This window comes from Elephas maximus, chromosome 16 (assembly GCF_024166365.1).
Source record: "Elephas maximus indicus isolate mEleMax1 chromosome 16, mEleMax1 primary haplotype, whole genome shotgun sequence".
NCBI lineage: Eukaryota > Metazoa > Chordata > Mammalia > Proboscidea > Elephantidae > Elephas > Elephas maximus.
In genome coordinates this window covers 44,262,990-44,285,652 of record NC_064834.1, presented here as the reverse complement: position 1 = coordinate 44,285,652, position 22,663 = coordinate 44,262,990, and the positions used below count along the sequence as shown (strand labels likewise).

The 22,663-nt window shown below is 35.0% G+C and overlaps 1 protein-coding gene across 2 annotated transcripts in view; it reads right to left on the bottom strand.

Moving 5' to 3' along the window:
• Positions 1-22,663, bottom strand: part of EXOC6 (exocyst complex component 6) — a 217,991-nt gene that overhangs the window by 16,975 nt on the left and 178,353 nt on the right. The window contains exons 20-21 of one of the 2 annotated variants that reach the window (XM_049856027.1): positions 21,706-21,779; positions 18,517-18,992 (exon numbers count right to left, since the gene is read on the bottom strand). In XM_049856027.1, coding sequence (XP_049711984.1) covers positions 18,984-18,992; positions 21,706-21,779 — 83 coding nt within the window. In that variant the 3' untranslated portion in view covers positions 18,517-18,983. Of the gene's footprint in view, positions 1-18,516; positions 18,993-21,705; positions 21,780-22,663 lie in introns of those variants that run through there. The other variant, XM_049856026.1, reaches the window with a different exon arrangement.

Genomic DNA, 22,663 nt, shown 5'->3' with positions numbered 1-22,663 from the left:
TAGGAGACTGTTGTGATAATCTTGACACACACTGGGCCAGACAGGTAGGTAGTTGAGATAGACAGAAGAGGATAAAACCCAAAAACCCCATGCCGTGAGTTGCTTCTGACTCAGAGTGACCCTATAAGATAGATTTGAGAAATATTTAGGAGAAAAAATTCTTAGGATATGGCGATATATTAGATGTGGGGCATGGCAGAGTGGTATCACTAACTGTAATAAAGAACACAGGACCAAATTTGAGGATGAGGGAAGATGATGTGTTATTAGCTGTGGCCACATTTAGGGTGTGAGACACACACCCAAAGGGAAATGTTTACCAAGCAATTGGATATGCATCTGAGATATACAGCAGTCTGTGCCAGAGTTACAGAGACAGGATGGCAGTAGATGAGCTCACCCAGATAAAGTATAGAAAGCAGTGTTCTAAGGACAGAAACCTCAGGGACATCAAAATGTAAGAGGTGGGAAAAAGAGGCTACAAAGGAAACAGAGGAAGAATGTTCCCAGAGGTCAAAGCCTTTGAAGAAGAGAGAATTTTAAAGAAGCGATCAACATTATCAAATGCAGTAGAAAGAATCTGTAAGATAAAGGGTTAAAAACATCTATGGGTTCTCCCTGGTGACCTAGTTGGATACTGTTTCAGGAGAGTAGCAAGGCAAATAGTACTGGATTAAGGAATTAGTGGAAGATGAAGAAATAAGGATTATCAATTATAAATCATTCTTTTAAGGAATCTGGATGGAAAGGAGAGGAGATTAGAAATAGGCAGAATGAGACTAGAGAAGATTCTTTTTTTTTTGGGTAGGAGAGATTTGAATATGTCTTTAGGCCAAAGTTTGTTAGGAAAACAATAAAGCAGAGGAGAAGTAGATAAATAGTGAAACAAAATCTCCTAAAAAAGCTGAGGTCAAGGACATAGGAAGATAATAGACCCTTGATCACCTGAGTCTGAGGGAAGGGAAGTGAGGATGGGCGTGAATATAAACTGTTTGACTGCAAAAAGATTGATGGTCATAGAGATGAGGGACATGAAGTTCAAAGGCGCTGGAGCTTTTACTCAAAAGTGGAAGAACAATAGTCTATAAATACAAATAGGGAACTAGGAGAACACCAATCTCTGATTCACACCTTGCAGGCCGTGAAAGAACGCATAGCTACCACTAGGGAGGGCTGCACAATGAGGAGTAGCCTCTGAATTCTATGATAAGGAGGTAAAGAAAACACTCTGCCAAACAGTTGAAGCTGTGGGGCTATTTACACTGGAATGAGGGTTTTCGGATGGCATGGTGTAATAGGGCTAGAAGAAGTGAAACAACTGAGTAAACAGAATAAGGAGACAATGAGACAAGAAAAAGGTTGGGAGGTAGGATGGAGCCCAGTGCTCATGTGGGAGGGTCAGAAATGGCAGTGTCTCGCCAGATTCCAGAGAGAAATGGTGAAGACTGCCATGAGATTTTTCAAAAGGGCAGGGAGGCCCCTATTTATCTGGAATTGGGCTATCAGATATCTGGAGCAGTAGCAAGCGCCCTGGCTAAGGGGAGAGTTTCTAGGAGGCTGAGACCAGTGTTTAGATGTTTTCTGAAGTCCCTGTCAATTATGAAGTCTTAGGATTTCATGAACATGAAAATCATTGAGTCATGGACCGAAGGTGATTGGCAGATGATCTGACATTTAAGAACACACAAAAAGGGTCAAAGGAGAAAACTGCAAATTGTAAAACACTCTGGAGACTAAACTGTCACCTAACATTAAGTACTGAGCATTGTCATGTGTATCTACGAAGGAAGTTTAGGCAATAACACTAAAAAACAAAAACAAAAAACACCAAACCCGTTGCTGTCGAGTAGATTCTGACTCATAGCGACCCTATAGGGCAGAGTAGAACTGTGCCATTGAGTTTCCAAGGAGCGCCTGGTGGATCTGAATTGCCGACCTTTTGGTTAGCAGCCGTAGCTCTTAACCACTACACCACCAGGGTTTCCAGCAATAATACTATAAATGATTAGTTCTCAAATAACCCCTTCACATTTCAACCTTTCAAAATACAATATTAGTAAAAATTTTCATCATGACTATGTATTCACTTGGCTCTTAAAAGGTCACTACTGACCTAAAAGACATTTATTTAAATTTATTTCATATATATATATATATATACACACACACACACATACACATTAGCTGTTTCAATCATTTTTACGTGTACGGTTCAGTGACATTAATTACATTCACCATATTATGCAACCATCATCATTATCCGTTTCCAAATTTTTTCATCACCCTTAACAGAAACTCAGTATTCCTTAAGAAATAACTCTCACTTCTCCCTCCCATCTGCCCCTGGTAACCACTTGGTCTCTTATGCATTTGCCTATTCTAGATATTTCATATAAATGGGATCATACATTATTTGTTCTTTTGTGTCTGACTTATTTCAGTCAGCATAATGTCTTTAAGGTCCATCCATGTCATAGTCTTATTCTTTTGAATGTGCCATCATTTCTAGTTTCTTTGTATGCCTTGTGATTTTTTGTTGAGGCTGGAATGTTAGAATATTACAATGTGTTAACTCAGATCATATGTGTGGCTTTCTCAGTTACCTCGTATACAAGGCACTTTCAGAAGTGCTAATTTCTGAAAAAACTCTCAGCTGGTCAAGGCTTTCAGTCTTTGTTCACTGCTCTCTCCCCTGTCTTCTGTGCGAGGTCTGATTCAGGTCATATCAACATTTCAGTGCTTCAGCTCTCAGACAGATCAGAACAGATACACTGAACAGCCCACCAACAAAATCTGCCCTGCTTACTCCAGAGCCAGAAATTGGGCCCCATCTGAGAATGCAAACCAGGGTACATCTCCACTGCAAATGCTGCTGCAGCCACCATGACAGAAGGCAGTGGGATGGAGAGAGTAGAAAAAGAAGTTCTCCTACCTTTTATAAGACACCTTCTTTCTTTCAGCATGCAGTCATTTGCTACAATCCTCTGCTTACTTTTCAGAGTTCTTAAAGAATTGGGATTACAGATTTCTAGTTGCTTTTCTTGGTGCTTCTGTGGGAGGGTTGGGATCTTAGACCTGCTCACGCCATCTACTTCTCAGAAGTCTCAAATTTCTTTTAATATATTATCTTATATAGGAGGAGGACTACAACCCTTCCAAGTGCTAGCAGAGTGTCAGCAGTGTTGAATTCTTGGAGCCATTTAAACTTGAGGATAAGGTGGCCTGTGGAACACTGAGAACTTTCTCAAGTTTGAAATATGTATACATGCCTAATTTTTGGGGTAAACTTGTTTTCATTTTCAACCAAGTTATGAGTCCTGCAAAGGTAGAGGTGAAAGCTCTTCTATTTCCCTTAGGGTACTCGAAAAAAGCTTGTTGAACTAAATTATATTTCATAGAACACTTTGGGAAACAAAAGTTTAAGAACTGTGTCTTCTCTGGGGGCAAACATAACCACAAAGGAAAAGCAGAGAGATTAATGCATTAAAAAAACTCTAATTTAAACCACTAGAAAAGCTTTGCATACATACAGTTTAAGTCTGGGACTCTTCCACATATAACGTACGTATGGTGGATCCTGACAGGCTCTCTACACAAGTTCATTAAAAACTTACCATTAATTTTTCTTTACCTCTATTTCAGATAATAAATTACATTTGTGTATACCCATCATATAACTATTATGTACCATTTACCAGTTGCCATTGAGTTCATTCTTATTCATAGCAACCGCATGTGTGTCAGAATAGGACTGTACTCCATAGGGTTTCCTATGGTTGATTTTTCAGAAGTGGACTGCCAGGCCTTTTTTCTGAGGTGCCTCTGGTTGGACTCAAACTGCCAACCTTTAAGTTGACAGCCAAGCACATTAACTGTCTGTACAACCTAGGGACTCAAAATACTACGTAGACAATTAAAATTTTATTTTATAAACTGTAAATTCCTTGTATTTACATCTTTCAAGTGAACATTTTTCACTCAAACATCTCGTTCAAGTGAAGGCTTTTCTATACTTTATAAAAGGAGAAACAGTACTTTAGAAGATTAGGCATCTTGCTCAAATTTGTATGTAAAACGGGATTAGGATCTAATTTCCTCAATTACCAATTAAGGGCTTAAACACCTAGTGTAGGATTGCTTAATTTATATGCAATTTCATTTTATTTGTTGGTATAACCAATCTGCTTTAAAAGAAGAATGTTTGATAGGGTTTTTTTAGAACACTGTTGTAAGATTCAGACCGAACATGGCAGATACAGTATAGGTAGTGTAGGGAATATTGTTTTAAATTGCAAAAGATCCTAACAGTGAATATGATGGGGTTCTAGTTATAATACTCATCGGTATGTGAAACAAACAGTGCATTGTTGCTGTTTTTCTGACAAAGCATTTAAATATAAACTTCTCATAACTATCCTTCAAACTCAAGGAAATCTATGAGACAAAAGAGAAATATTTCCATTAAAAAAATGAAAATGATTATTAAAGAAAAATGCTGCATCTTATAAACGAATAATAGGAAGTTTGGCAAAGATGTGAATTGATTTTGAGAAGGGCGAAGTTGTTGAACAGTGCCAATGTTCAGTTAATATCTAATAATCAGTTTCATGCATATATAATATTTATTAAAGGCCAGCACATCACTACTGTTTATTGCAGACAGCATTTTTTAAAAAAAATTTATTTATTTAGGACAAATCTGCTGCAAAAGACCTCTATTTTTTTTTTTTATCATACTTAAAATGAAGGTTTACAGAACTAGCTTCTCATGAAACAGTACACACATTGTTTTATAACACTGGTTAACAACATGTTAATACTCCCCCTGTCTTGACCTTGGGTTCCCTATTACCAGCTTTCCTGTCCCCTCCTGCCTTCTAGTCCCTGGCCTTGGGCTGGTGTGCCCCTTTAGTCTTGTTTTGTTTTATGGGCCTATCCAATCTTTGGCTAAAGGGTGAACCTCAGGAGTGACTTCATTACTGAGCTAAAAGGGTGTCTGGGGGCCATACTCTCAGGGTTTCTCCAGTCTCTGCCAGGCCAGTAAGTCCAGTCTTCTTTTGTGAGTTAGAATCTTGTTCTACATTTTTCTCCAGCTCTGTCCAGGACCCTCTATTGTGATTCCTGTCAGAGCAGTCAGTGGTAATAGCCAGGCACCATCTAGCTGTACTAGACTCAGTCTGGTGGAGGCCATGGTAGTTGTGGTCCATTAGCCCTTTGGATTAATCTTTCCATTGTGTCTTTTGTTTTCTTCATTCTTCCTTGTTCCTGAAGGGGTGAGATCAGTGGAGTATCTTAGATGGCCACTCACAAGCTTTTAGGACCCCAGATGCTACTCCATTAAAGTAGAATGTAGAACATTTTCTTTATAAACTATGTTATGCCAATTGAACAAGATGAACACAGCCCTCAGCCCAGTAATCCGGTTCCTCAGGGAGTTTGAATGTGTCTATGAAGCTTCCATGACCTTGCCTTGTGCAAGTTGTGCTGGTTTCCCCAGTACTGTGTATGCAGAGAGCATATTCTAAATTTTTTAACCTATTCCTTTCAGTGCGAAAAACAGAAAGAATATTCGTTCTTAAAAACATTTAAATTTGGGACTGCTTCTCTCTACTTTACGTACTGGTTTTAATTCTCAATCTATGGGAGGCAAAGACTTACTTGTTGTGTAACATACAGAAAAATTACTTCAAAATTAATCACATATAATAATGCTTTTATTATAAATAAGGACTATTCCATATTTACCAACTGCACACTCATTCGACATAATTTTTTCTATAAATGTCTTAATTTTGCTGTCATATTGCCAAGTTAAGCACTTCACTTAAAAATAATCCTGACTGACATAATTTTTTTGAGTTGTTTTTGGTAATTACTGGTACCTCACTAATTCCACTTCTGAAGGCCTAGATAAATACATAAATGCTCAGTATATATGCATAAAAATGTTAACTCAGCATTATTTTTGTGTAGAATTGGAGATTCTGTAAATAGCCAACAAAAGGAAACTTATTTAATAATTCTATATTTTTACTGAAGAATGGTTCAAAAAATTAAAATGAAACAGACCCATATTTCCAATATAAAATCTATATGTATTACGTGAAAAAATTACAGCATAAGTGATCCCATTCTTCCTCTAAAAAACTATACAACTGCGCACACAAGTGTGTGGATGTGTGTGTGTTTGAATGTGCATTATAAAAGGCCTGGAGGAAAACACATGGATTACTCCAGGAAGAAAAATTGAGACGGGGGAAAAAAATGAAAATTTTCTTTTTATACACTTCTATAGTCTATATTCTTTATACACTTCTACATTCTGCTGTACACAGGGTCGCACCCAACAACAACCACAACACTTCTACATGCTTTCTTTTTGGTTTTCCACAGTGAACATGCACTATAAATTTCCTGGTTTTCATAAAGTACTATACCTGTGTAAAAAGTTATCATGGGGGGAAGCTGGGTGACGTGTACATGGAATTTCTGTACTATTTTTATAACTTCTTATGAATCTGTAATTATTTAACAATAAAAAAATTTTTAAAAAGTGAGCATATATTACTTTTCTAATTATTGTGGTTTTTGTTTTTTAATTTTCAAAAAGTCATTTTTAAGGGCAATTTTTCAAACTACAAAACAGCTCTAACTTTCACTCTTAAAATAATCTTAAAAATCTATGAGTTCAAAATTTATACAATAAATGAAAGCATGAGCAGAAATCATACACATATTTAAGTGCATAAACTGTAAAGTTCCAGAATTATGACACTGGAGAAAAAGAAGAAAAAGGTAAAAGCCATTTAGGCTCAGGCTAATCCTTTATAATTTAAGCTCTCCCAAAGGGCAGCATACCTTTCTAATATCTGGACCTTAAGGTAAACTTTGTGAGAAGTCTCATCTTGTTTTATTTAGGAGTAAACCTAAATACATCTTTAATTCTTTGGCACTTCAAATGAACTTGTCTACGGAAAAATGCTTGCTGGAGGAGCTGTGCGAACAAGCTTACTGTCCTGCTACTGTACCTAGACAAGCACTTGGATACTACAACTTTGGCAAATCCCATTAATACTTTAAGAAGTCAAAGACTTTAAAACTTCTAAAGAAAGTTCCTGTGAAGTAGTCACAGGGACAAGTTTAAGCAAGCAGGGTGTGTATACAATATAGTAACAAAAATAATACAAACAAAAGAAGATTTGTTTAATTATAGTGGAAATAATTGTTATTTAAAAGTGCCTTCTTCCTCATCATAAAAGAATAAACTGGACTAGTGGTAAAAGAATTGTATGTTATGATGCCTTAAGATTAGGAACAGAAGACAGATATTTCAAAGTAAAGTCTTGGCAGACGCCCAGTCTCCATGGCAAGAATTACAGCCAAACAATTTCTTTATAACTCCCAAGGCTTGTTCATGTCCTTTTAGATAGAACCCAAGGCTTTTGTTTTGAGTAAAATGTAGGTACACATTTACCAGGGTTTACCTATCTTTCTATGGTGAAGTACATCTGAACTTCTTTACTAAACATTATAATCATTTGGGGGTATGGTGGACAGGGATTATCAGCCTATGTATAAAAGGGTGGGAAAAAGTAAGTGTGGGTGATAAAGAGAATAGGGAAGTGGGCTCAGGGTACTTCTTTTGCCAAGTAATTGTCAAGTTATCAAGAGAAATAGGACTCCATTCTGTTTCCTGATTTCCTATCCAGTAGTCTTGCCATCAACACATCATTCAGATGCTACGGTGGCTTTCTTTTTTATATTCCTTGGTTTCTATTCTTTAAAGAAGACATCTTTCAGAATCTAACAGTCTTTATCTTCAGCTCTTTCTTCATTAATGCCAACTCACTCATCGCTCAAACTGTCTTTCTCTGCTGTTATTCATGTTCCATCTTCTCAAGAGCTAGTACTTATATCCAAAGTGCATTTCATTCCAAACTCTATCAAATTCTCTCTCCTAATTAAAAATTTAACAGCATCCTGTCTCTTCACCTAAACTAAGTGAGAAAAAAGAATGGATGCCTTGTTTACTTTCAGATAAAATTTGAATATATTTTATGCTCTTAGTTCCTTTACATTTAAAAATATTTAATCTTTAGAATTAAGTCATGAATACTTTTTTTTAAAAAAACTCAAAATACCTTCTGTGCTTGCCTGTTGCTTTTAATTTTTATCTTTGGAACAAGTCTTACTAAACGTATTACTTGGTAACAGAATGTCAACTGGAAATCAAATTTAAGAGTTATCTACTGTTTCTGTGTTTTGCTGATGTGGTCTTTTACTTGAAGAAAATATAAATAGAAATTTTAAACATCCAGAAAGGAGAAAATGAGAAGTAAAAAAACCATTAAATATGAGAGTCCTAAGTGCTGCATTAAAAAATGCTACAGGAATAATGAAGATACCTATAATAGTTTTAGAAACTAAATATAAACACTTATTCTAAAACTCAACTCTTCATTCATCTTCTCTTCTCTTACAAATTAAGTTTTAAAACCTATTAAAGAGGAGGATAAAGCTACTATGGGGAACATGTTTTGTGGATGGAAGTCAAATACTTTGAAGAAGCTTCATCTGTTGACAGAATCTGGCTTTGCGGTAGGTATATTCATGGGCTTCTTTTATTATGTTTATCATGTCCAACATATTTCTGCCTCCTCACACTAGTGGGGATAAAAAAAAGGCACTAGGAACTTTAAAGCTTTATCGGCTACTTGTAAAGAAGAAGACTGCTGTGGACTTATCAAGAAAAACTGGTACATATTTTCCAAAAAAACTCCTGAGAAAAATAAAAAAAACAAAACAAAAAACCTCAAAAACTAAAGACCACAGCTCCAATTTTCTGTCTGTTGGTTAATGTAACTCCAAAACACTTTCAATATTCTCCTGTAGCATAAAACACCCCAGGGTGGCATTAACGGTTTACTTATTTTTAAATAAATAACAAGCATCACAAGTCTTTGATAAAACAACATTCTACCTGGAAATAAAAAGTTTCAATGATTTAAAACAAATTATTTTACTCAAGAAGTCTAAATATGAACCTAAAAGATATTATTTGAGAGATTTCCCCCTACTGCAACAAAAACCATCTCTATCACACTGCCCCAAATTGTTTCAGTGTATGTTATATAATATCTTCTTACAGACATATTGTGATAATTAGTTTTATTTTACACATTGGTATAGAATAGCTGACTATAATAAACATTTTTTCCTTCCTTACCAGTACTACAATATCCTGTTATAAGCTTGATCTAGTCATTTAATGTACTCTTTCTTCTATTTACCTATCTCAGGTCCTAATTCTTTGGTCCCATTTCTTTGTTTCACTGTTATTATGTTTCCAGTATTAGCTCTGATACCTCTTGTCCTTACTGAAATTTCCTTTTCTTTAATTTTCTTAGTTATTTCTTTCTTTCACGTACTGCTCTTTGTCATATGGTCGAAAGATCTTTTCCTAATCCTCCATATTCTTAATCTCTTGTCTGGATGTCTATCTCCAGACTTCACTCATATATAGGGATTTAAACATTGTTTTAAAGAAATGCTTTAAAATCCTCCCTTCAAGCATTTCAGGATTTTTCTAAGCATTGTAAATATTTTAAGATTTTTTTAAATCTCTGGATACATTCATTTTTACTTTTAATAGAATTTATTATATAAAAAAAATTTTTTTTTTTTTTAATTAATTCACTGGACAATGATTTCCTTTTCATGTGAAAACAAAGTTAAATGTAGCTTCCCCAGAACTGGGATGTTTTAACAGGCAAACCTAATCAGGAAAATTTAAATTTTATTCATGAACCATATTTTCAATTGCATACACTGTTATCTTCTCATTTATATGAACTGACATAATATATGTCCAAAATGATTTTTTTAGAAGAAAAAATAAATTAGAAACAAGTTTTTCTGTTAGTGCTCAATGAAGTTATGTCAAACGTAAAAGGATACATTTTCCACAATGAATTTGATTTGGTAGGAGATTTATTTAAGAATTTCCAAGAATACTAAATTTCATTCAACATATTTTTTAAACAAACCTCCCCCCAAAATCAAGCTAAATAGATGAGAGAACAATAATAATTCTGAGATATAAAAGAGAAAAGAGACCATAGAAGAGTTAGAGATAAGCCCTTTTCAGAATCTAACCACTTCTCGCTATATTCACCAACCCACCCTGCTCCAATCCACAATCATCTCTTTCTTAGATTATTAAAATAGTCTCCAAAACTGGTCTCCTTGCTTCCACCCATGCTTTTCTACAATCTATTCTCAGCACAGCACTTAGGGTGATTCTTTTTTAAACATAAGTCAGATCATGTCATTCCTCTGTTCAAAGCCATTCCATGGCGATCTCATTGAGACCAAAAGCCAAAGCCTGGGTCACTTTTCTCCACACACTGGTCTCCTCACTGTTTATGAAACACACGCACATTCCCACCTCACAGGCTTTGACATTGCTCTTTCCTTTGCCTGGGACACTCTTTCTGCAGATATTTACATGGCTGACTCTCTAACTGCCTTCAGGCTTTTTGTTCAAATAATACCTTCTTAGTGAAGTATTCCCTGACTGCACTACTTAAAATTGAAACACCCTCTTCTTACTCACCTCTCATACTCTCTTTAAGGAGCCCTAGCAGCACAGTGGTTAAATGCTCGGCTGCTAACTGAAAGACTGGCTTTTCGAACCCAACAGACGCTCCATGGGAGAAAGCTGTGGCAGTCTGCTTCTGTAAAGATTAGGGCCTTGGAAACTCTATGGTGCAGTTCTACTCTGTCCTATAGGGTCACTTTGAGTCAGAATCAACTTGATGGCAATGGGTTTTTTTTTTTTTTTTTTTCCCCTTTTTCTTCTTTATTATTCTCCACAGCCTTTATCACCATGTGAAATACTTTATATTTAACTTAGTTTATTGTCTGGTGTTCACTTTTGTTTCCCCAGTGTCTGGCAACAGTAGGCACTCAATAAACATCTGTGTAATAAACAAATGAGTGAATAAGTGAGTAAATGAAAATTCACCCATACATGATATTTTTACTATAAACATTTTTAGGGTTCTACTAATAGATGGTTAACAAATTTATTTATACATTGCCGTGTTCCACAACTTAGTAACTGAGAAAAATCAGGGCCAAAAGAAAGTAAGGATAAGAAAGATGATGAAGGTGGTATAAAAATGTATGTGATATTGCCCTGTACACCTCCTAGAAATGGATTACAAATTCAGCCCTGAGATTTCTAGCTCCAAATTAAAGAAGCAATTACATAATGCATAGTATTTTTGAGATAAAAAACCAACCAGCTGCTGTTTTTATTAGAAATAAAAATTATTTCTAATATTGAAAACAGAAACTTCTGTTGTGAAACAGAGATAATCACATAATCAGTAATTAAAAAAATACAATTCAATCATCTGTAGCCCAGACTACCGAAATAATATTCTAATTGCTCTTCCGGTTTCTAATTTTGTCTCTCTTTCATCTATTCTCCTTAAAGCAGCCGGAATAATCTTTTTAAAATGTAAATGAGAGCCTGACACTAACTAGCCTGCTTAAATACCTTGAATGTTTTGCCATCATACATTGCTGTCATAAAAGAAATACCACAAGCGAGTGGCTTTGATAAACAGAAACTTATTTTCTCACTGTTTCGAAGGCTAGAAATCCGAATTCGGGGTGCTGGTTCAAGGGGAGAGTTTTCTCTCTGTTGGCTCTGGGGGAAAGGCCTTGTCTATTTTCAGCTTCTCTTTCTTGGTTCTCTGGAGATCTCACGTGGTGTGACATCTATCTTCCCCCAACTGTGCATGCTTGCTGGTTGCTTGCTCAATCTGCTTTTACATCTCAAAAGACAGTGACTTAAAACATGCCCTACACTAATACTGCCTTATTAACATAAGGAAGAAACTCATTTCCAAATAGGATTATAACCAAAGGTATTTTATAGCGGTTAGGATTTACAACACATATTTTGGGGGGACACAATTCAAACAACAACAACATACAAATTCTTTTAACAAGGCCTTCAAAGCCCTGCATGTTTGCACTCCTCTTTCCCTTGCTCGCTATTACAGCCACATTATTTATCCTTTCTATTCCTTAACAACACCTGAGGACTTTGCACTTGTTCTTCCCTCTGCCAGGAATACTATTTCCCCAGGTATCCCAATGTCTGGCTCCTTTTCATTCAGATATCTGCTCAAATATCACCTCCTTAAAGAGGTTTTCCCTGATACCCCAACTGGAAGCAGCCCACACTTCATCCCCAATCACTATCTATCATACTAACCTGTTTTATATTTCTCATACCATCTAAAGCTATTTAAAATTATCACTGTTTATTGTGGCTATCCCTCCAACAAAGATCTGTGAGAGTAGGGATTTGGCCTATTTTGTTCATCTTGGTCTTCAGCACTTCAAACACTGCCAAGAGCTGGTGCTCAAATATTTGTTGGGTAGATTAATATCTGAAAATGGGGCAGCTCTCCATTGGTCTGGATTAATCTGAACAGCTCTCAGTTTCCCTAGCTAGGTGGTGATTAGTTATTAGTTAACCCTTTGAGAATCTATTGAAAACACTGGACCCTCACCTCAAAAAAATGCACATTCAAACAAAATCTTGCATGATTATCCTAAAATCAACCCATGATCCCCAAGACAGAATTCCTGATGCAAAGACACATAAGAACCTGTATGCAACGCAATTTATCTTATAACAAACTCCTGTACATGGAATCGAAGGCTGAGGGGAAAAAAATCAAGAAGAAGCTGCAAATTATTCCTCACGCTTCTCTACAAAATGGTAGACTAGAAGAGTGAATAATAGCCAAGATTATGGTTGCAGAATATTGTACTGAGGAGCCCAGGCGTGTAATTTATCATGAAAGAAACGGCGTATGTGTTGGTGGCAAGCATGGTCAGAAATGATGTCTGTGAAGTAAAGAGTGATTTTATGGGTTATCCCTTTAAAAAATGGCATAGGCTATACTATCGCTTCAACTAAATGAGGTCATATTGAATCATGATATGGATAAAAACAAGTCAAGTTGTTGGAACTGATAAAGTTGAAAAGAAAACAGAAACAAAAACTAAAAAGGATTGACTGGAACTTAACATTCAGGATGGTCCATGAATGAGAAGGCAGCATGCCATTAATAAACGGATGATTGTGCAGGGTCACAAAATGACTTTCAAAAATTTTAAAACACTATGTCAGATCAAAGAAGCAATAGCGGTAAAAAAACATCTTTAGGTGTAAAACTCCTCCCTTGCCTTCTTTTACCTGACACCAAGAGTTTGGTGTCAGGTAAAAGAGACCAGCTGAACAAAGTAGGTTTTGTTTCCCAATCCCTTCTTTTTTTTGTATCTGTTAAGTACTGACAGCTAAGTTAATGTGTAAATTAGACCATCTGGGCAGAAAATTTCTATACATTCTAATGGGCTTGGTAAATCTTTTTTTTTTTTTTTTTTAAATTATTATTATCACATTTTCAGTACCACTAAATAGTAATACTCACTATTTTCTTTCTGGAAGTTTTGGCTTTGTTTTAAGGCTCGGATTTTGGTAAATATTAAATTGTCTGTCTTAAGGAAAGGTGCAATTATCTTGAAAAAAGTCAGTTAAATTGTATTTTCTTTTTAATATGAGACATTCTTTACACTAAAGAGGAAAATAGAGAATTTACTTTGATCATTTCATCAAAACATCTATCCTCCAAAATTTTCCCATCTTCTTTGTAATACACACAGTGCATTAATAAGAAAAAAAAAGTAATGAACATATTCTTTATTTCTCTCCAAGTATGCATACTGTGGATCTGTAACAAGAGTCCTGATGATTCACTAAGGAATCTGACAACTGTTAGGATTTGAACTGCACATGAGCTGGTATTTTAACTTTCTACTTAAATCTCTTCATTCTTCACAAGCAATCCTGTATCACCCTTTCATGCTTCTTAAAAACAAGTTATTCTGTATGACTGAAGTTGTACTACACCGATGCAGCATTAACCCTCCAGTAGTTATCATCCTTCATAAAGTCATCTGAATGTTTAAAAATAAAGGATGTTCAGTTTTTCTTACAAATTTACTCCTATTTTTCATCATTTTTGTATTATTTGCATTTTAATATTTAATTTTCACTTATCTACTGAAAAGCTTATCTATTTGCTATCATAAAAACCCCCAAACCAAACCCAGTGCCGTCGAGTCAATTCTGACTCATAGTGACCCCACAGGACAGAGCAAAACTGTCCCCATAGAGTTTCCAAGGAACGCCTGGTAGATTTGAACTGCCGACCTTTTGGTTAGCAGCCGTAGCACTTAGCCACTATGCCACCAGGGTTTCCTTGCTATCACAGCCTTTTGTTTTAACCAGATAGCTCTAGGAATCCATAGATTAATGAATGCAGTAGAGGTCCAGGTAAGTCAGTGGGCCCAAATTGTGTATACCATTGTAAGAGATTTTCATTTGTGAGAAGTATTCAATGTTCAAAAAAGTTTTGGGGAAAAAATGGGCCATGCCTTTACTTTAGGACTTCTCAAAACTGTTAATGTGATAATGAAATTGTGAATTTACAATAGAGGGAACATACGTAGGATTTCCCAGACTTATCTGACCATGGTTTCCTTTCTTCATGACTCACACTCCCAAGCAACAGTAGTTTAGGAAATGCTGCTTTATTTAAGTTCTGCTTTATATGCAGTCATTGCTGATCACTTAATTAAAGTATATATTGCCTTTGTCTAAATTCCTATGATCCCCCATCCAAAATATTTCTTTATTCATAAGAGAATAAGCCGTTGGTTCTAGGGAAATGACAACATATCATAGAAGTAACCTGTATTATATATTAGTATCCCTAATGATGACCAAGATATATCAACAAGTGTTTATATTTGTTACACTTTTATTTAAGAAGGCAGAGGAATGTGTAATTTTAGAAATACACTCACCAAAAATAATTTAATAGAAAAAAGTTGGTGCTTTTAAAAACATACTCATTTATGTGGAACATTAACTTATGTGGAATATCTCAATTCCTAACAAGGTACTGCTGCACAGCAAAGAATGCTTGTGAGTATACCTAAAAGATTTACATTCACTTAGTCGATATGCTAGGCAATGGATGTAAAGCAGTGAACAAAAAGGCGTAATTCTTGTCTTCATGGGCTTGTATTTAGCTTTTTTTCCCTTTTATATTGCCTTTATTTTGCTACAAACACTTCAGAATTGCTTTAAATTTTATAATACCCTTTGATGTGGTAAGAGTAGAGTTAGGTTGGTGTGAAAGTATTAAAAAAAAAAAACACTCTACAATCAACTAATTTGCTAATGAGGAATTAAACCATGAAATATGGGCATATAGTCAAGTGGGAGACAACAGAAACCACTTTACTTGTACATTAGAAGCACAAATCCTTTATGGCTCACAGGCTTGTATTTTACAATTATTTTACTTTAAAATGCTATGAGATTTAGGTCTTTTCGATTGGATAACCACATGGAACAAAATGAATCTTGAACCTTACACCTCACACCATGCACAAAAATCAATTCCAGATGGACTGTAAACCTAAATGTGAAAGGTAAAACAATAAAACTTCTTAGAAGAAAAATAGGAAAATATCTTTATGATCCTGGGGGTAGGGAGTTGGGGAGAAAGGTAGGCACAGATTTCTTCAATAGGACATTAAAAGCACTAAAAACAAAGGGGAAATGATAAATTGGACTTCATTAAAAATTAAGAGCTTCTATTCATCAAAAGACACCACTAGAAGTGAACAAAAAAGCTGAAGTGCAGGAGAAGATATCTGCAATACATATATCTGACAAAGTACTCACATCCTGAATAAAAAGTAATTCTATAAATCAGTAAGTAGACAAACAAATGGAAAAAAAACTGGCAAAAACCTGAACAGATAAATCACAAAAGAAAAATATTCAAATGGCCAACAAACATATGAAAAGGAGCTCAAGGGGAAATGCAAATTCAAACCACAATGTAAAACCATTACATGCCCACTGAAATGGTTAAAACTGAAAAGACAGACAATATCAAGTGATGGCAAGAACGTGGAGCAACTAGAACTCTTCTACATTGCTGGCTAAAGTGTAAACTAGTTCAATTTCTTTGGAAAACTGCTTTACAGTATTTATTAAAACTGATCATATATATGTATATATATGTGTGTATGTATACATATGTATGTATGTGTGTATATATATATATATATATTCTCTTACTCCTAGGTAAAAATCACCACTCCTAGGTAAATATTTCAACAAAAATGTGTGCATGTGTTCACACATGCAAAAGACATGCAAAAGAACGTTCATGTTAGTATTATTTATAATAGCAAAAACTTTAATCAATTCACATGTCCATCAATAGTAGAATATATAAATAAATTTTGGTATATCTGTACAATGGCAGACTATACAGCTATGGGAATGAATGAACCTCAACTGGATATATTTCACAAACATAATATTTGGCAAAAGAAGGCAGAATTGAAAAGTTACACTGAATGATTTCATCAACACAAAGTTCAAAATCAGATAAAACTTACCCTCAGTGTTAGAAGTTAAAAAGTTAGCCTTTGAGGGGGAAGTGACTAATGTAAAGAGGCATGGTACGAGGGGCTTCTTCTGAGGTATTGGTGACATTCTCTATCTTCATCTGGGTGTTACAGAGATGATTTGCCTGAACGTATGCCATACCTTATAGGACAGAGTAGAACTGCCCCACAGGGTTTCCAAGGAGCACCTGGTGGATCTGAGCTGCCAGTGTTTTGGTTAGCAGCCAAACTCTTAACCACTATGGCATCAGGGTTTCCATACCATACACTTCAATAAAACATTTATTTAAAAAGTGCTATGGGATCCAAATATATTTTGCACAATTAAAATTCTTTCTCAAATTCTTTATATATAGTTCAGAGAAATGATCACTTCTTTCCCTAGTTTGTTAATGGTCAACGACTTCAAAACAGAACTTATCCCTAGATGGGGAAAAGAAAATTGTAAGATCATTTTTATGGCATATGATTGCAGCAGGAAGAAGAAAATGGTAAACTTGACTTAGACTAATAACCACATATTTGATTTTCCTCAACAAAAGAATACCTCTAAGGCTTTAGACTAAATATTCCCAGTTTCTTCAAAGGCTCTTCATATGACAAGGTATCTCACCCTTCAACAGCCTTATAATTCTCTTATGTGCTCTCCAATTTGTGAGTGTCTATAAAAATCATGCAATACTCTAGGCACAGTCTTAACAACCCCAAAGGACCGTGGTCTGACCCAAATACCACACTTACATTAATGCAGTCTAAGAATTCCCAGCACACTGTTGGCTCAAATGGAGGTCAATTAAAGCTACCAGATTTCTTGTATATTTTAAAATTTAATTTTAAATAAATAGGACTCTTACTATTTTCCTTGCTAAATTTAGCCTTGTTGGCTTAGGCCCATCACTTAAGCCTACTGAGAATACTTTGATTCTGTCTTCTGTCACCTTTCATGACTCTTCTAGTTTCCTTTAATCTACACATATAATTTGTATTTCTTCTATACCTTTATCCAAGTCATTCTTTAAAAAAAAAAATGTTGATCCCAAATTGCCATAGACAGATGTATGGAAAGTACTGAGAGAGTCTTCTTTAAGGGTTAGGGAAGCATATCTCAAAGTATGTCCCATATAATAACACATCCCAAAATGAATGAGGGAGATAGTCTGTCATGAGTTTGGGAAATGCTGGTTACTGCAAAGCTTCTCAGTTTTTAAATCCTAATGCACATGGTGAGTCTCTAAGAAGGGATTAGTGTATAAAGTATTTTCCAAACTTACTTGACCTTGGTAATCTTTTTTGAGATCATTCTGCGAAATCAGTGTTCCTGGAAGGACACTTTGAGAAACACTACTCTAGGGTGACATGATATATTAGCCAACATTCTTTGGACAAGAGATTGTTTTATTAGCTATAAACATACCTAACTGTATCATCATCCAACCTGCCTAAATGTCTCCCATCTTGTTTAAAAGAATATCAAGATATTGTCAAATGTGGCGCTGATATCTTACCACTCTAAGTTAACTTATCACAAAGTGAAATAGGGTCAGCTAAATAGGACTGAGCTATAGATGCTCAATCTACTGTGAGAATTATGCCCAATAAGAGGTTACAAAGGTGAAGAGAATTTTTTTTTAAGTTTCTCATCAAAATGGCTACTTTAGAAAAGTTTTGTTGATTAAAAAACAATCTTTAGTTACCTAGGAAATTCAGTTATATGGGACACTTCATTTTCCAGTGATATTTAATGAAATATTTCTATGTATTAAGGATGAGTTATAAAAAATTATCACTGAATACTGTATATTAGAGAATCTTATAAAAGTAATTTCAAAATTTTAAGTTTTTCATACACTGTCAAAAGATTTTCACAAATTCATCTGAAATCAAACCACTTCAAAGGTTATGTTTCACAAAATAGATGGTTTTTGTAAAAGAAAACAGACGCACATAGGTATATCAAAGTCTTCCACCATTTTATGAGTCAGTTTTAGAAATGGAGATGGAGAAATAATAGGCTTTACTTATTAAAAAAAATGCACACATACAAATCATGTTCACACAGTGCATTTAAAATTGACTGAGGTAAACGATGATGGCACTGGGTTTTTTTTGGGAGGGAACATACTCACATAATGATATACCAGTACTTACTAACCTTCCCCCTTGTCTATTGGGACAGTAGGCCTTAAGATGTTGTTGAGATAACTGGCTTCCATTAGCAAGCGTGTGATTGGCAGGATGATAAAGCCTTTTCACTCACAGGTCAGCTATTTCCTTTTCTTTAGAAGAGGGCGATCCTGATGATCCATCTTTTAGCTACAGTCTCTCCTTGAGTCCCAATTCTCTTGCCTTCAGCTTTGATATGGTTCTAACTTTCCTCTTGTATCAGCTCATACTTGTCATCAACTCCTCTATTCAGAACAGCAAATATCAGGAGTTTGACCTCAGGGCAAAGTCCGGGTGGGCAGGTAAAATTTGACCACTGGACCTACTTCCTAATCTTTCATACCCAGCAATTCATGAAGCAGTATCAAATTCAAACTAAAAAACAGAAGCATGACCCCTTATAAGTACTATGAAAAGAGCTCTTTTGCCTTTCTAAGTACACTTGAAAAGAACTGTCAGCTGCCCTATTAAGACAGAAATGGATCACAGACTAGAAAGAAAGAAGGAAAACTGCAGAAATCCAACTGAAATGTAAATAAAGGTGTTAGCACTCCCTTTAGATTTGATGATATACGTCTTCATATAAAAGTGTTAAAAGAATATATTATGAAATAGCTTTATAAAGTCAGGAACATAAAAACACTATCGAAACTTTAAGGCATCCTTATTTAAACAATCACTGACATATGATACAAAAAAACTTGAATTACTTCATATGAGATTCTTTAGTTTTCAAGACCAATTTCATTCTTTGGTCAATTCCCATTCTTGGCATTTCACCACTTAACTGTTTATAATTAATTTAAAAACAAATATAGGTTAAAATTGATTATTCTTATCAATTTATTAAATCTAGTCTCTGAAATAATAAAATTGAAGTTATACCACAGCAGTCGAGTAGTAAAGAGAACAATTCTCATTTTAGAATACAAAAATACAAGAATAAAATATGATTAAATTTTAACATAATAATCAGGGGACATGTTTTAAGCCCTTTTAGAAATTAACACGTAAAAAATTGACTCATTAAAATTTTCTTTCCACTAGTCACTTCCACTGCATATCTACTATCGTATTTTAAAAGTGTTTTGCACTTATATTTATTTCTAAATAAATCTTTTATTCTAGCAACTCTACGTATCTCTGATAATAAATTTCGTAATTCTTCGTGTCTAACCAGAGGCACCTTGGAAGAAAGTTCTGATGATCTACTTCCGAAAAATCAGACACTGAAAATCCGATCGTGCCTGTCGGGCACAGAGCTCTGACACCCGTGGGGGATGTCCATGAGTTGGAGTCAACTCAATGGCAACTGATTTTTTGGTTTCCCAGCTCAGCAAGGCTAATCATCTATAAATCTAGATTATCCAAAACAATGTTCCTTGTTTGACATAATATCTGAGGATTGATTGCAAACAGAAACAAATACGAATATATTTCATATATTCAGTGCTTTACAGACATAATTGAGACAGGGATGGCTTTTCCAGTTTCCTTCTAAACCTGACTTGAAGATATAACAGTTATTTCCACATGATTCACTGTCTTATAAGGCTTCCCAATCAGTTTGTGGTGTTTTGCTTCTCTGAAGAATTTTTAAGCTCCATAAGGCTGAAACTATCTCATATTACTTATGTGTTGGCTTCAATCACATTCCTCTTCTCCAAATAACAAATACATCCCAATAAAAACCCATTGCCATTGAGTCGATTCCAACCCATAGCAACCCTACAGGACAGAGTAGAACTGTCCTATAGGGTTTCCAAAGAGCACCTGGTGGATTTGAACTGCAGACGTTTTGGTTAGCAGCTGAACTCTTAACCACTGTGCCACCAGGGTTTCCACAAATACATAGCAGTCAACAAATACTTACTAAATACTGGTTTGGAATTAGAGCAAAAACAGCTCTATTCTCAAACTTTTACTGAAATCAGAGATCTTTAATTACTCCAACTGGTCCTGCTCCCAACATTACTGTGTTAGAGCCTGCTCATATCAATGGTGGAGGCTCATCTCCAGTCATCTCCATCCCCCAAAGGAGACAGCACCATTAATAGATTTATTAATAGACAGTGGCTTTAACTTAATTCTATCTCCATGTGGTCCTTCTTGCTACGGGCAGCAGTTATTCCTGTTGTCAGTTCTAGTACTCCTGAGCCCTTTAACTCAAATCTTCCCCTCCTCCACACCCGAGTGCCTCCCCAGTTTTATTAAGTCCCTTAACCCTAGAATTAAGAAAGAAAAAGAAAAAAGAAGAAGGGCAAAGATGAAGAAAAGAGTAAGAAGAAAAAAATATGAGAATAGAAAAAAGGGTAAAATAAAGAAAATGACAATAAAGTAGAGATATCAAAGAAGTAGTAAAATGAATAGAAGAGATAAAAAATCATCGTATTTGTTTTAAACTTGGGGCTATGTGACCAGAAAGGGATCATATAAATACTTTTAAATACTAGTTTTATCCCTTTATCTGGAGGCATACAAAAAATTCATAAGTAGCATTCTTATCACTGATGAAATTTTAAGCACAGGGCTCCTTTCTGGTTGTAGTAATTTACGTATAACTTAGGTTCTGACATTAATGTGATTACCAATTTTCATATATGACCATGAAATCATTACAAAATATATAAACTTTCATATATGACCATGAAATCATTACAAAGTAATATAAACTTTAAGTGTCATTAAACCAAAGTACAAAGTTATCGTTTAGTTATGTCTTTAGCAGGTAATGACTAAATTAAATATTCACCGATGAGATTGAGCCATGAAGTTGAGAGGATGACTAGATTTAAGTTCAGAGAGAAGTGCCAAATACATAGTTATCAAGGAAACATTTTTTTTTTAAAAGAGAGGTTGTTTCAAGGCAAACAAGAATTCTTACAGCTTTAAAAGGGAAAAAAAAAAAAAGGGAAGAGGTACAAGGCAATAAATGAAAAGCACATTATTATATCTTACTTGTCTGAGATCAATGAATGCTAGCTGCAGGGTATCCCCCTGGAATCCTGGCACAGGCTCAGAGCTGGCAAACACTATTTCAAAAAGAAAATAATAAAAAAATTAAACAAGATTGCAAAATATACAAAGATTAACCACTAAATTAATTTCCACTCATTACAAATGTATTATAATATTTACACTTAACCATTTCAGAGGAAGACTGTGTATAATCATCGATTTCTACTATTGAGAACATTCTCCACACCCATTACCACAAATATTCTAATAATTTTAAATTTCTAATCTGCCATTTAATCACCGTAATCCTTAATTACAATAAATTTAGAAGGGTTATCCTACATAAAGTTCAAGAGTAGTAATACACTTCAATCAAGGAAGGTTTTCTGACTCTTTTTAGCCTCAGGTGAATGATTACACAAGCATTTTGAAACTATACCAATTCCATGGCTGTCAACATACTTCTAAGCATCTGCTTTGTTACATACAGCAAAAATCTGTAAAAATCCCACTTCTAGCCAACAGCAATAAAAGGCAGACACCAAGGAAAGAAGTCAGCTTTACATGCAGACAAGAGGTAAAATGTTTTAAGGCAGCAAAATCAGGATGATGCAGGAATGTCTGTTCATGCCTTTTAATAATTGTTTTGTTTTGTTTTTTTTTAATAAAGGAATCCTGGCTCTTCTTTAACAGCTAAAAAGATATCTTGTTTTTTTCCTTTCGAAAGATCTTTTCCAACAATTTTTTCTGGCTTTTAAAAATTTTAATACTTTTAATATAATTTGTTTAGTAAGCTGAGGACAATTCCAATATTAGTTATTTTGAAGACAAAAGACTTCTAGTTTATAAAAAAGACTATCCTTTTACCTGCAAGCGTCTCTGATAAGAATAAAAAAGCCTGCAATCGTTCTCCCTCCTCACTGATATCCTACTTTTCTTAGAGAACATTACAAGTTTT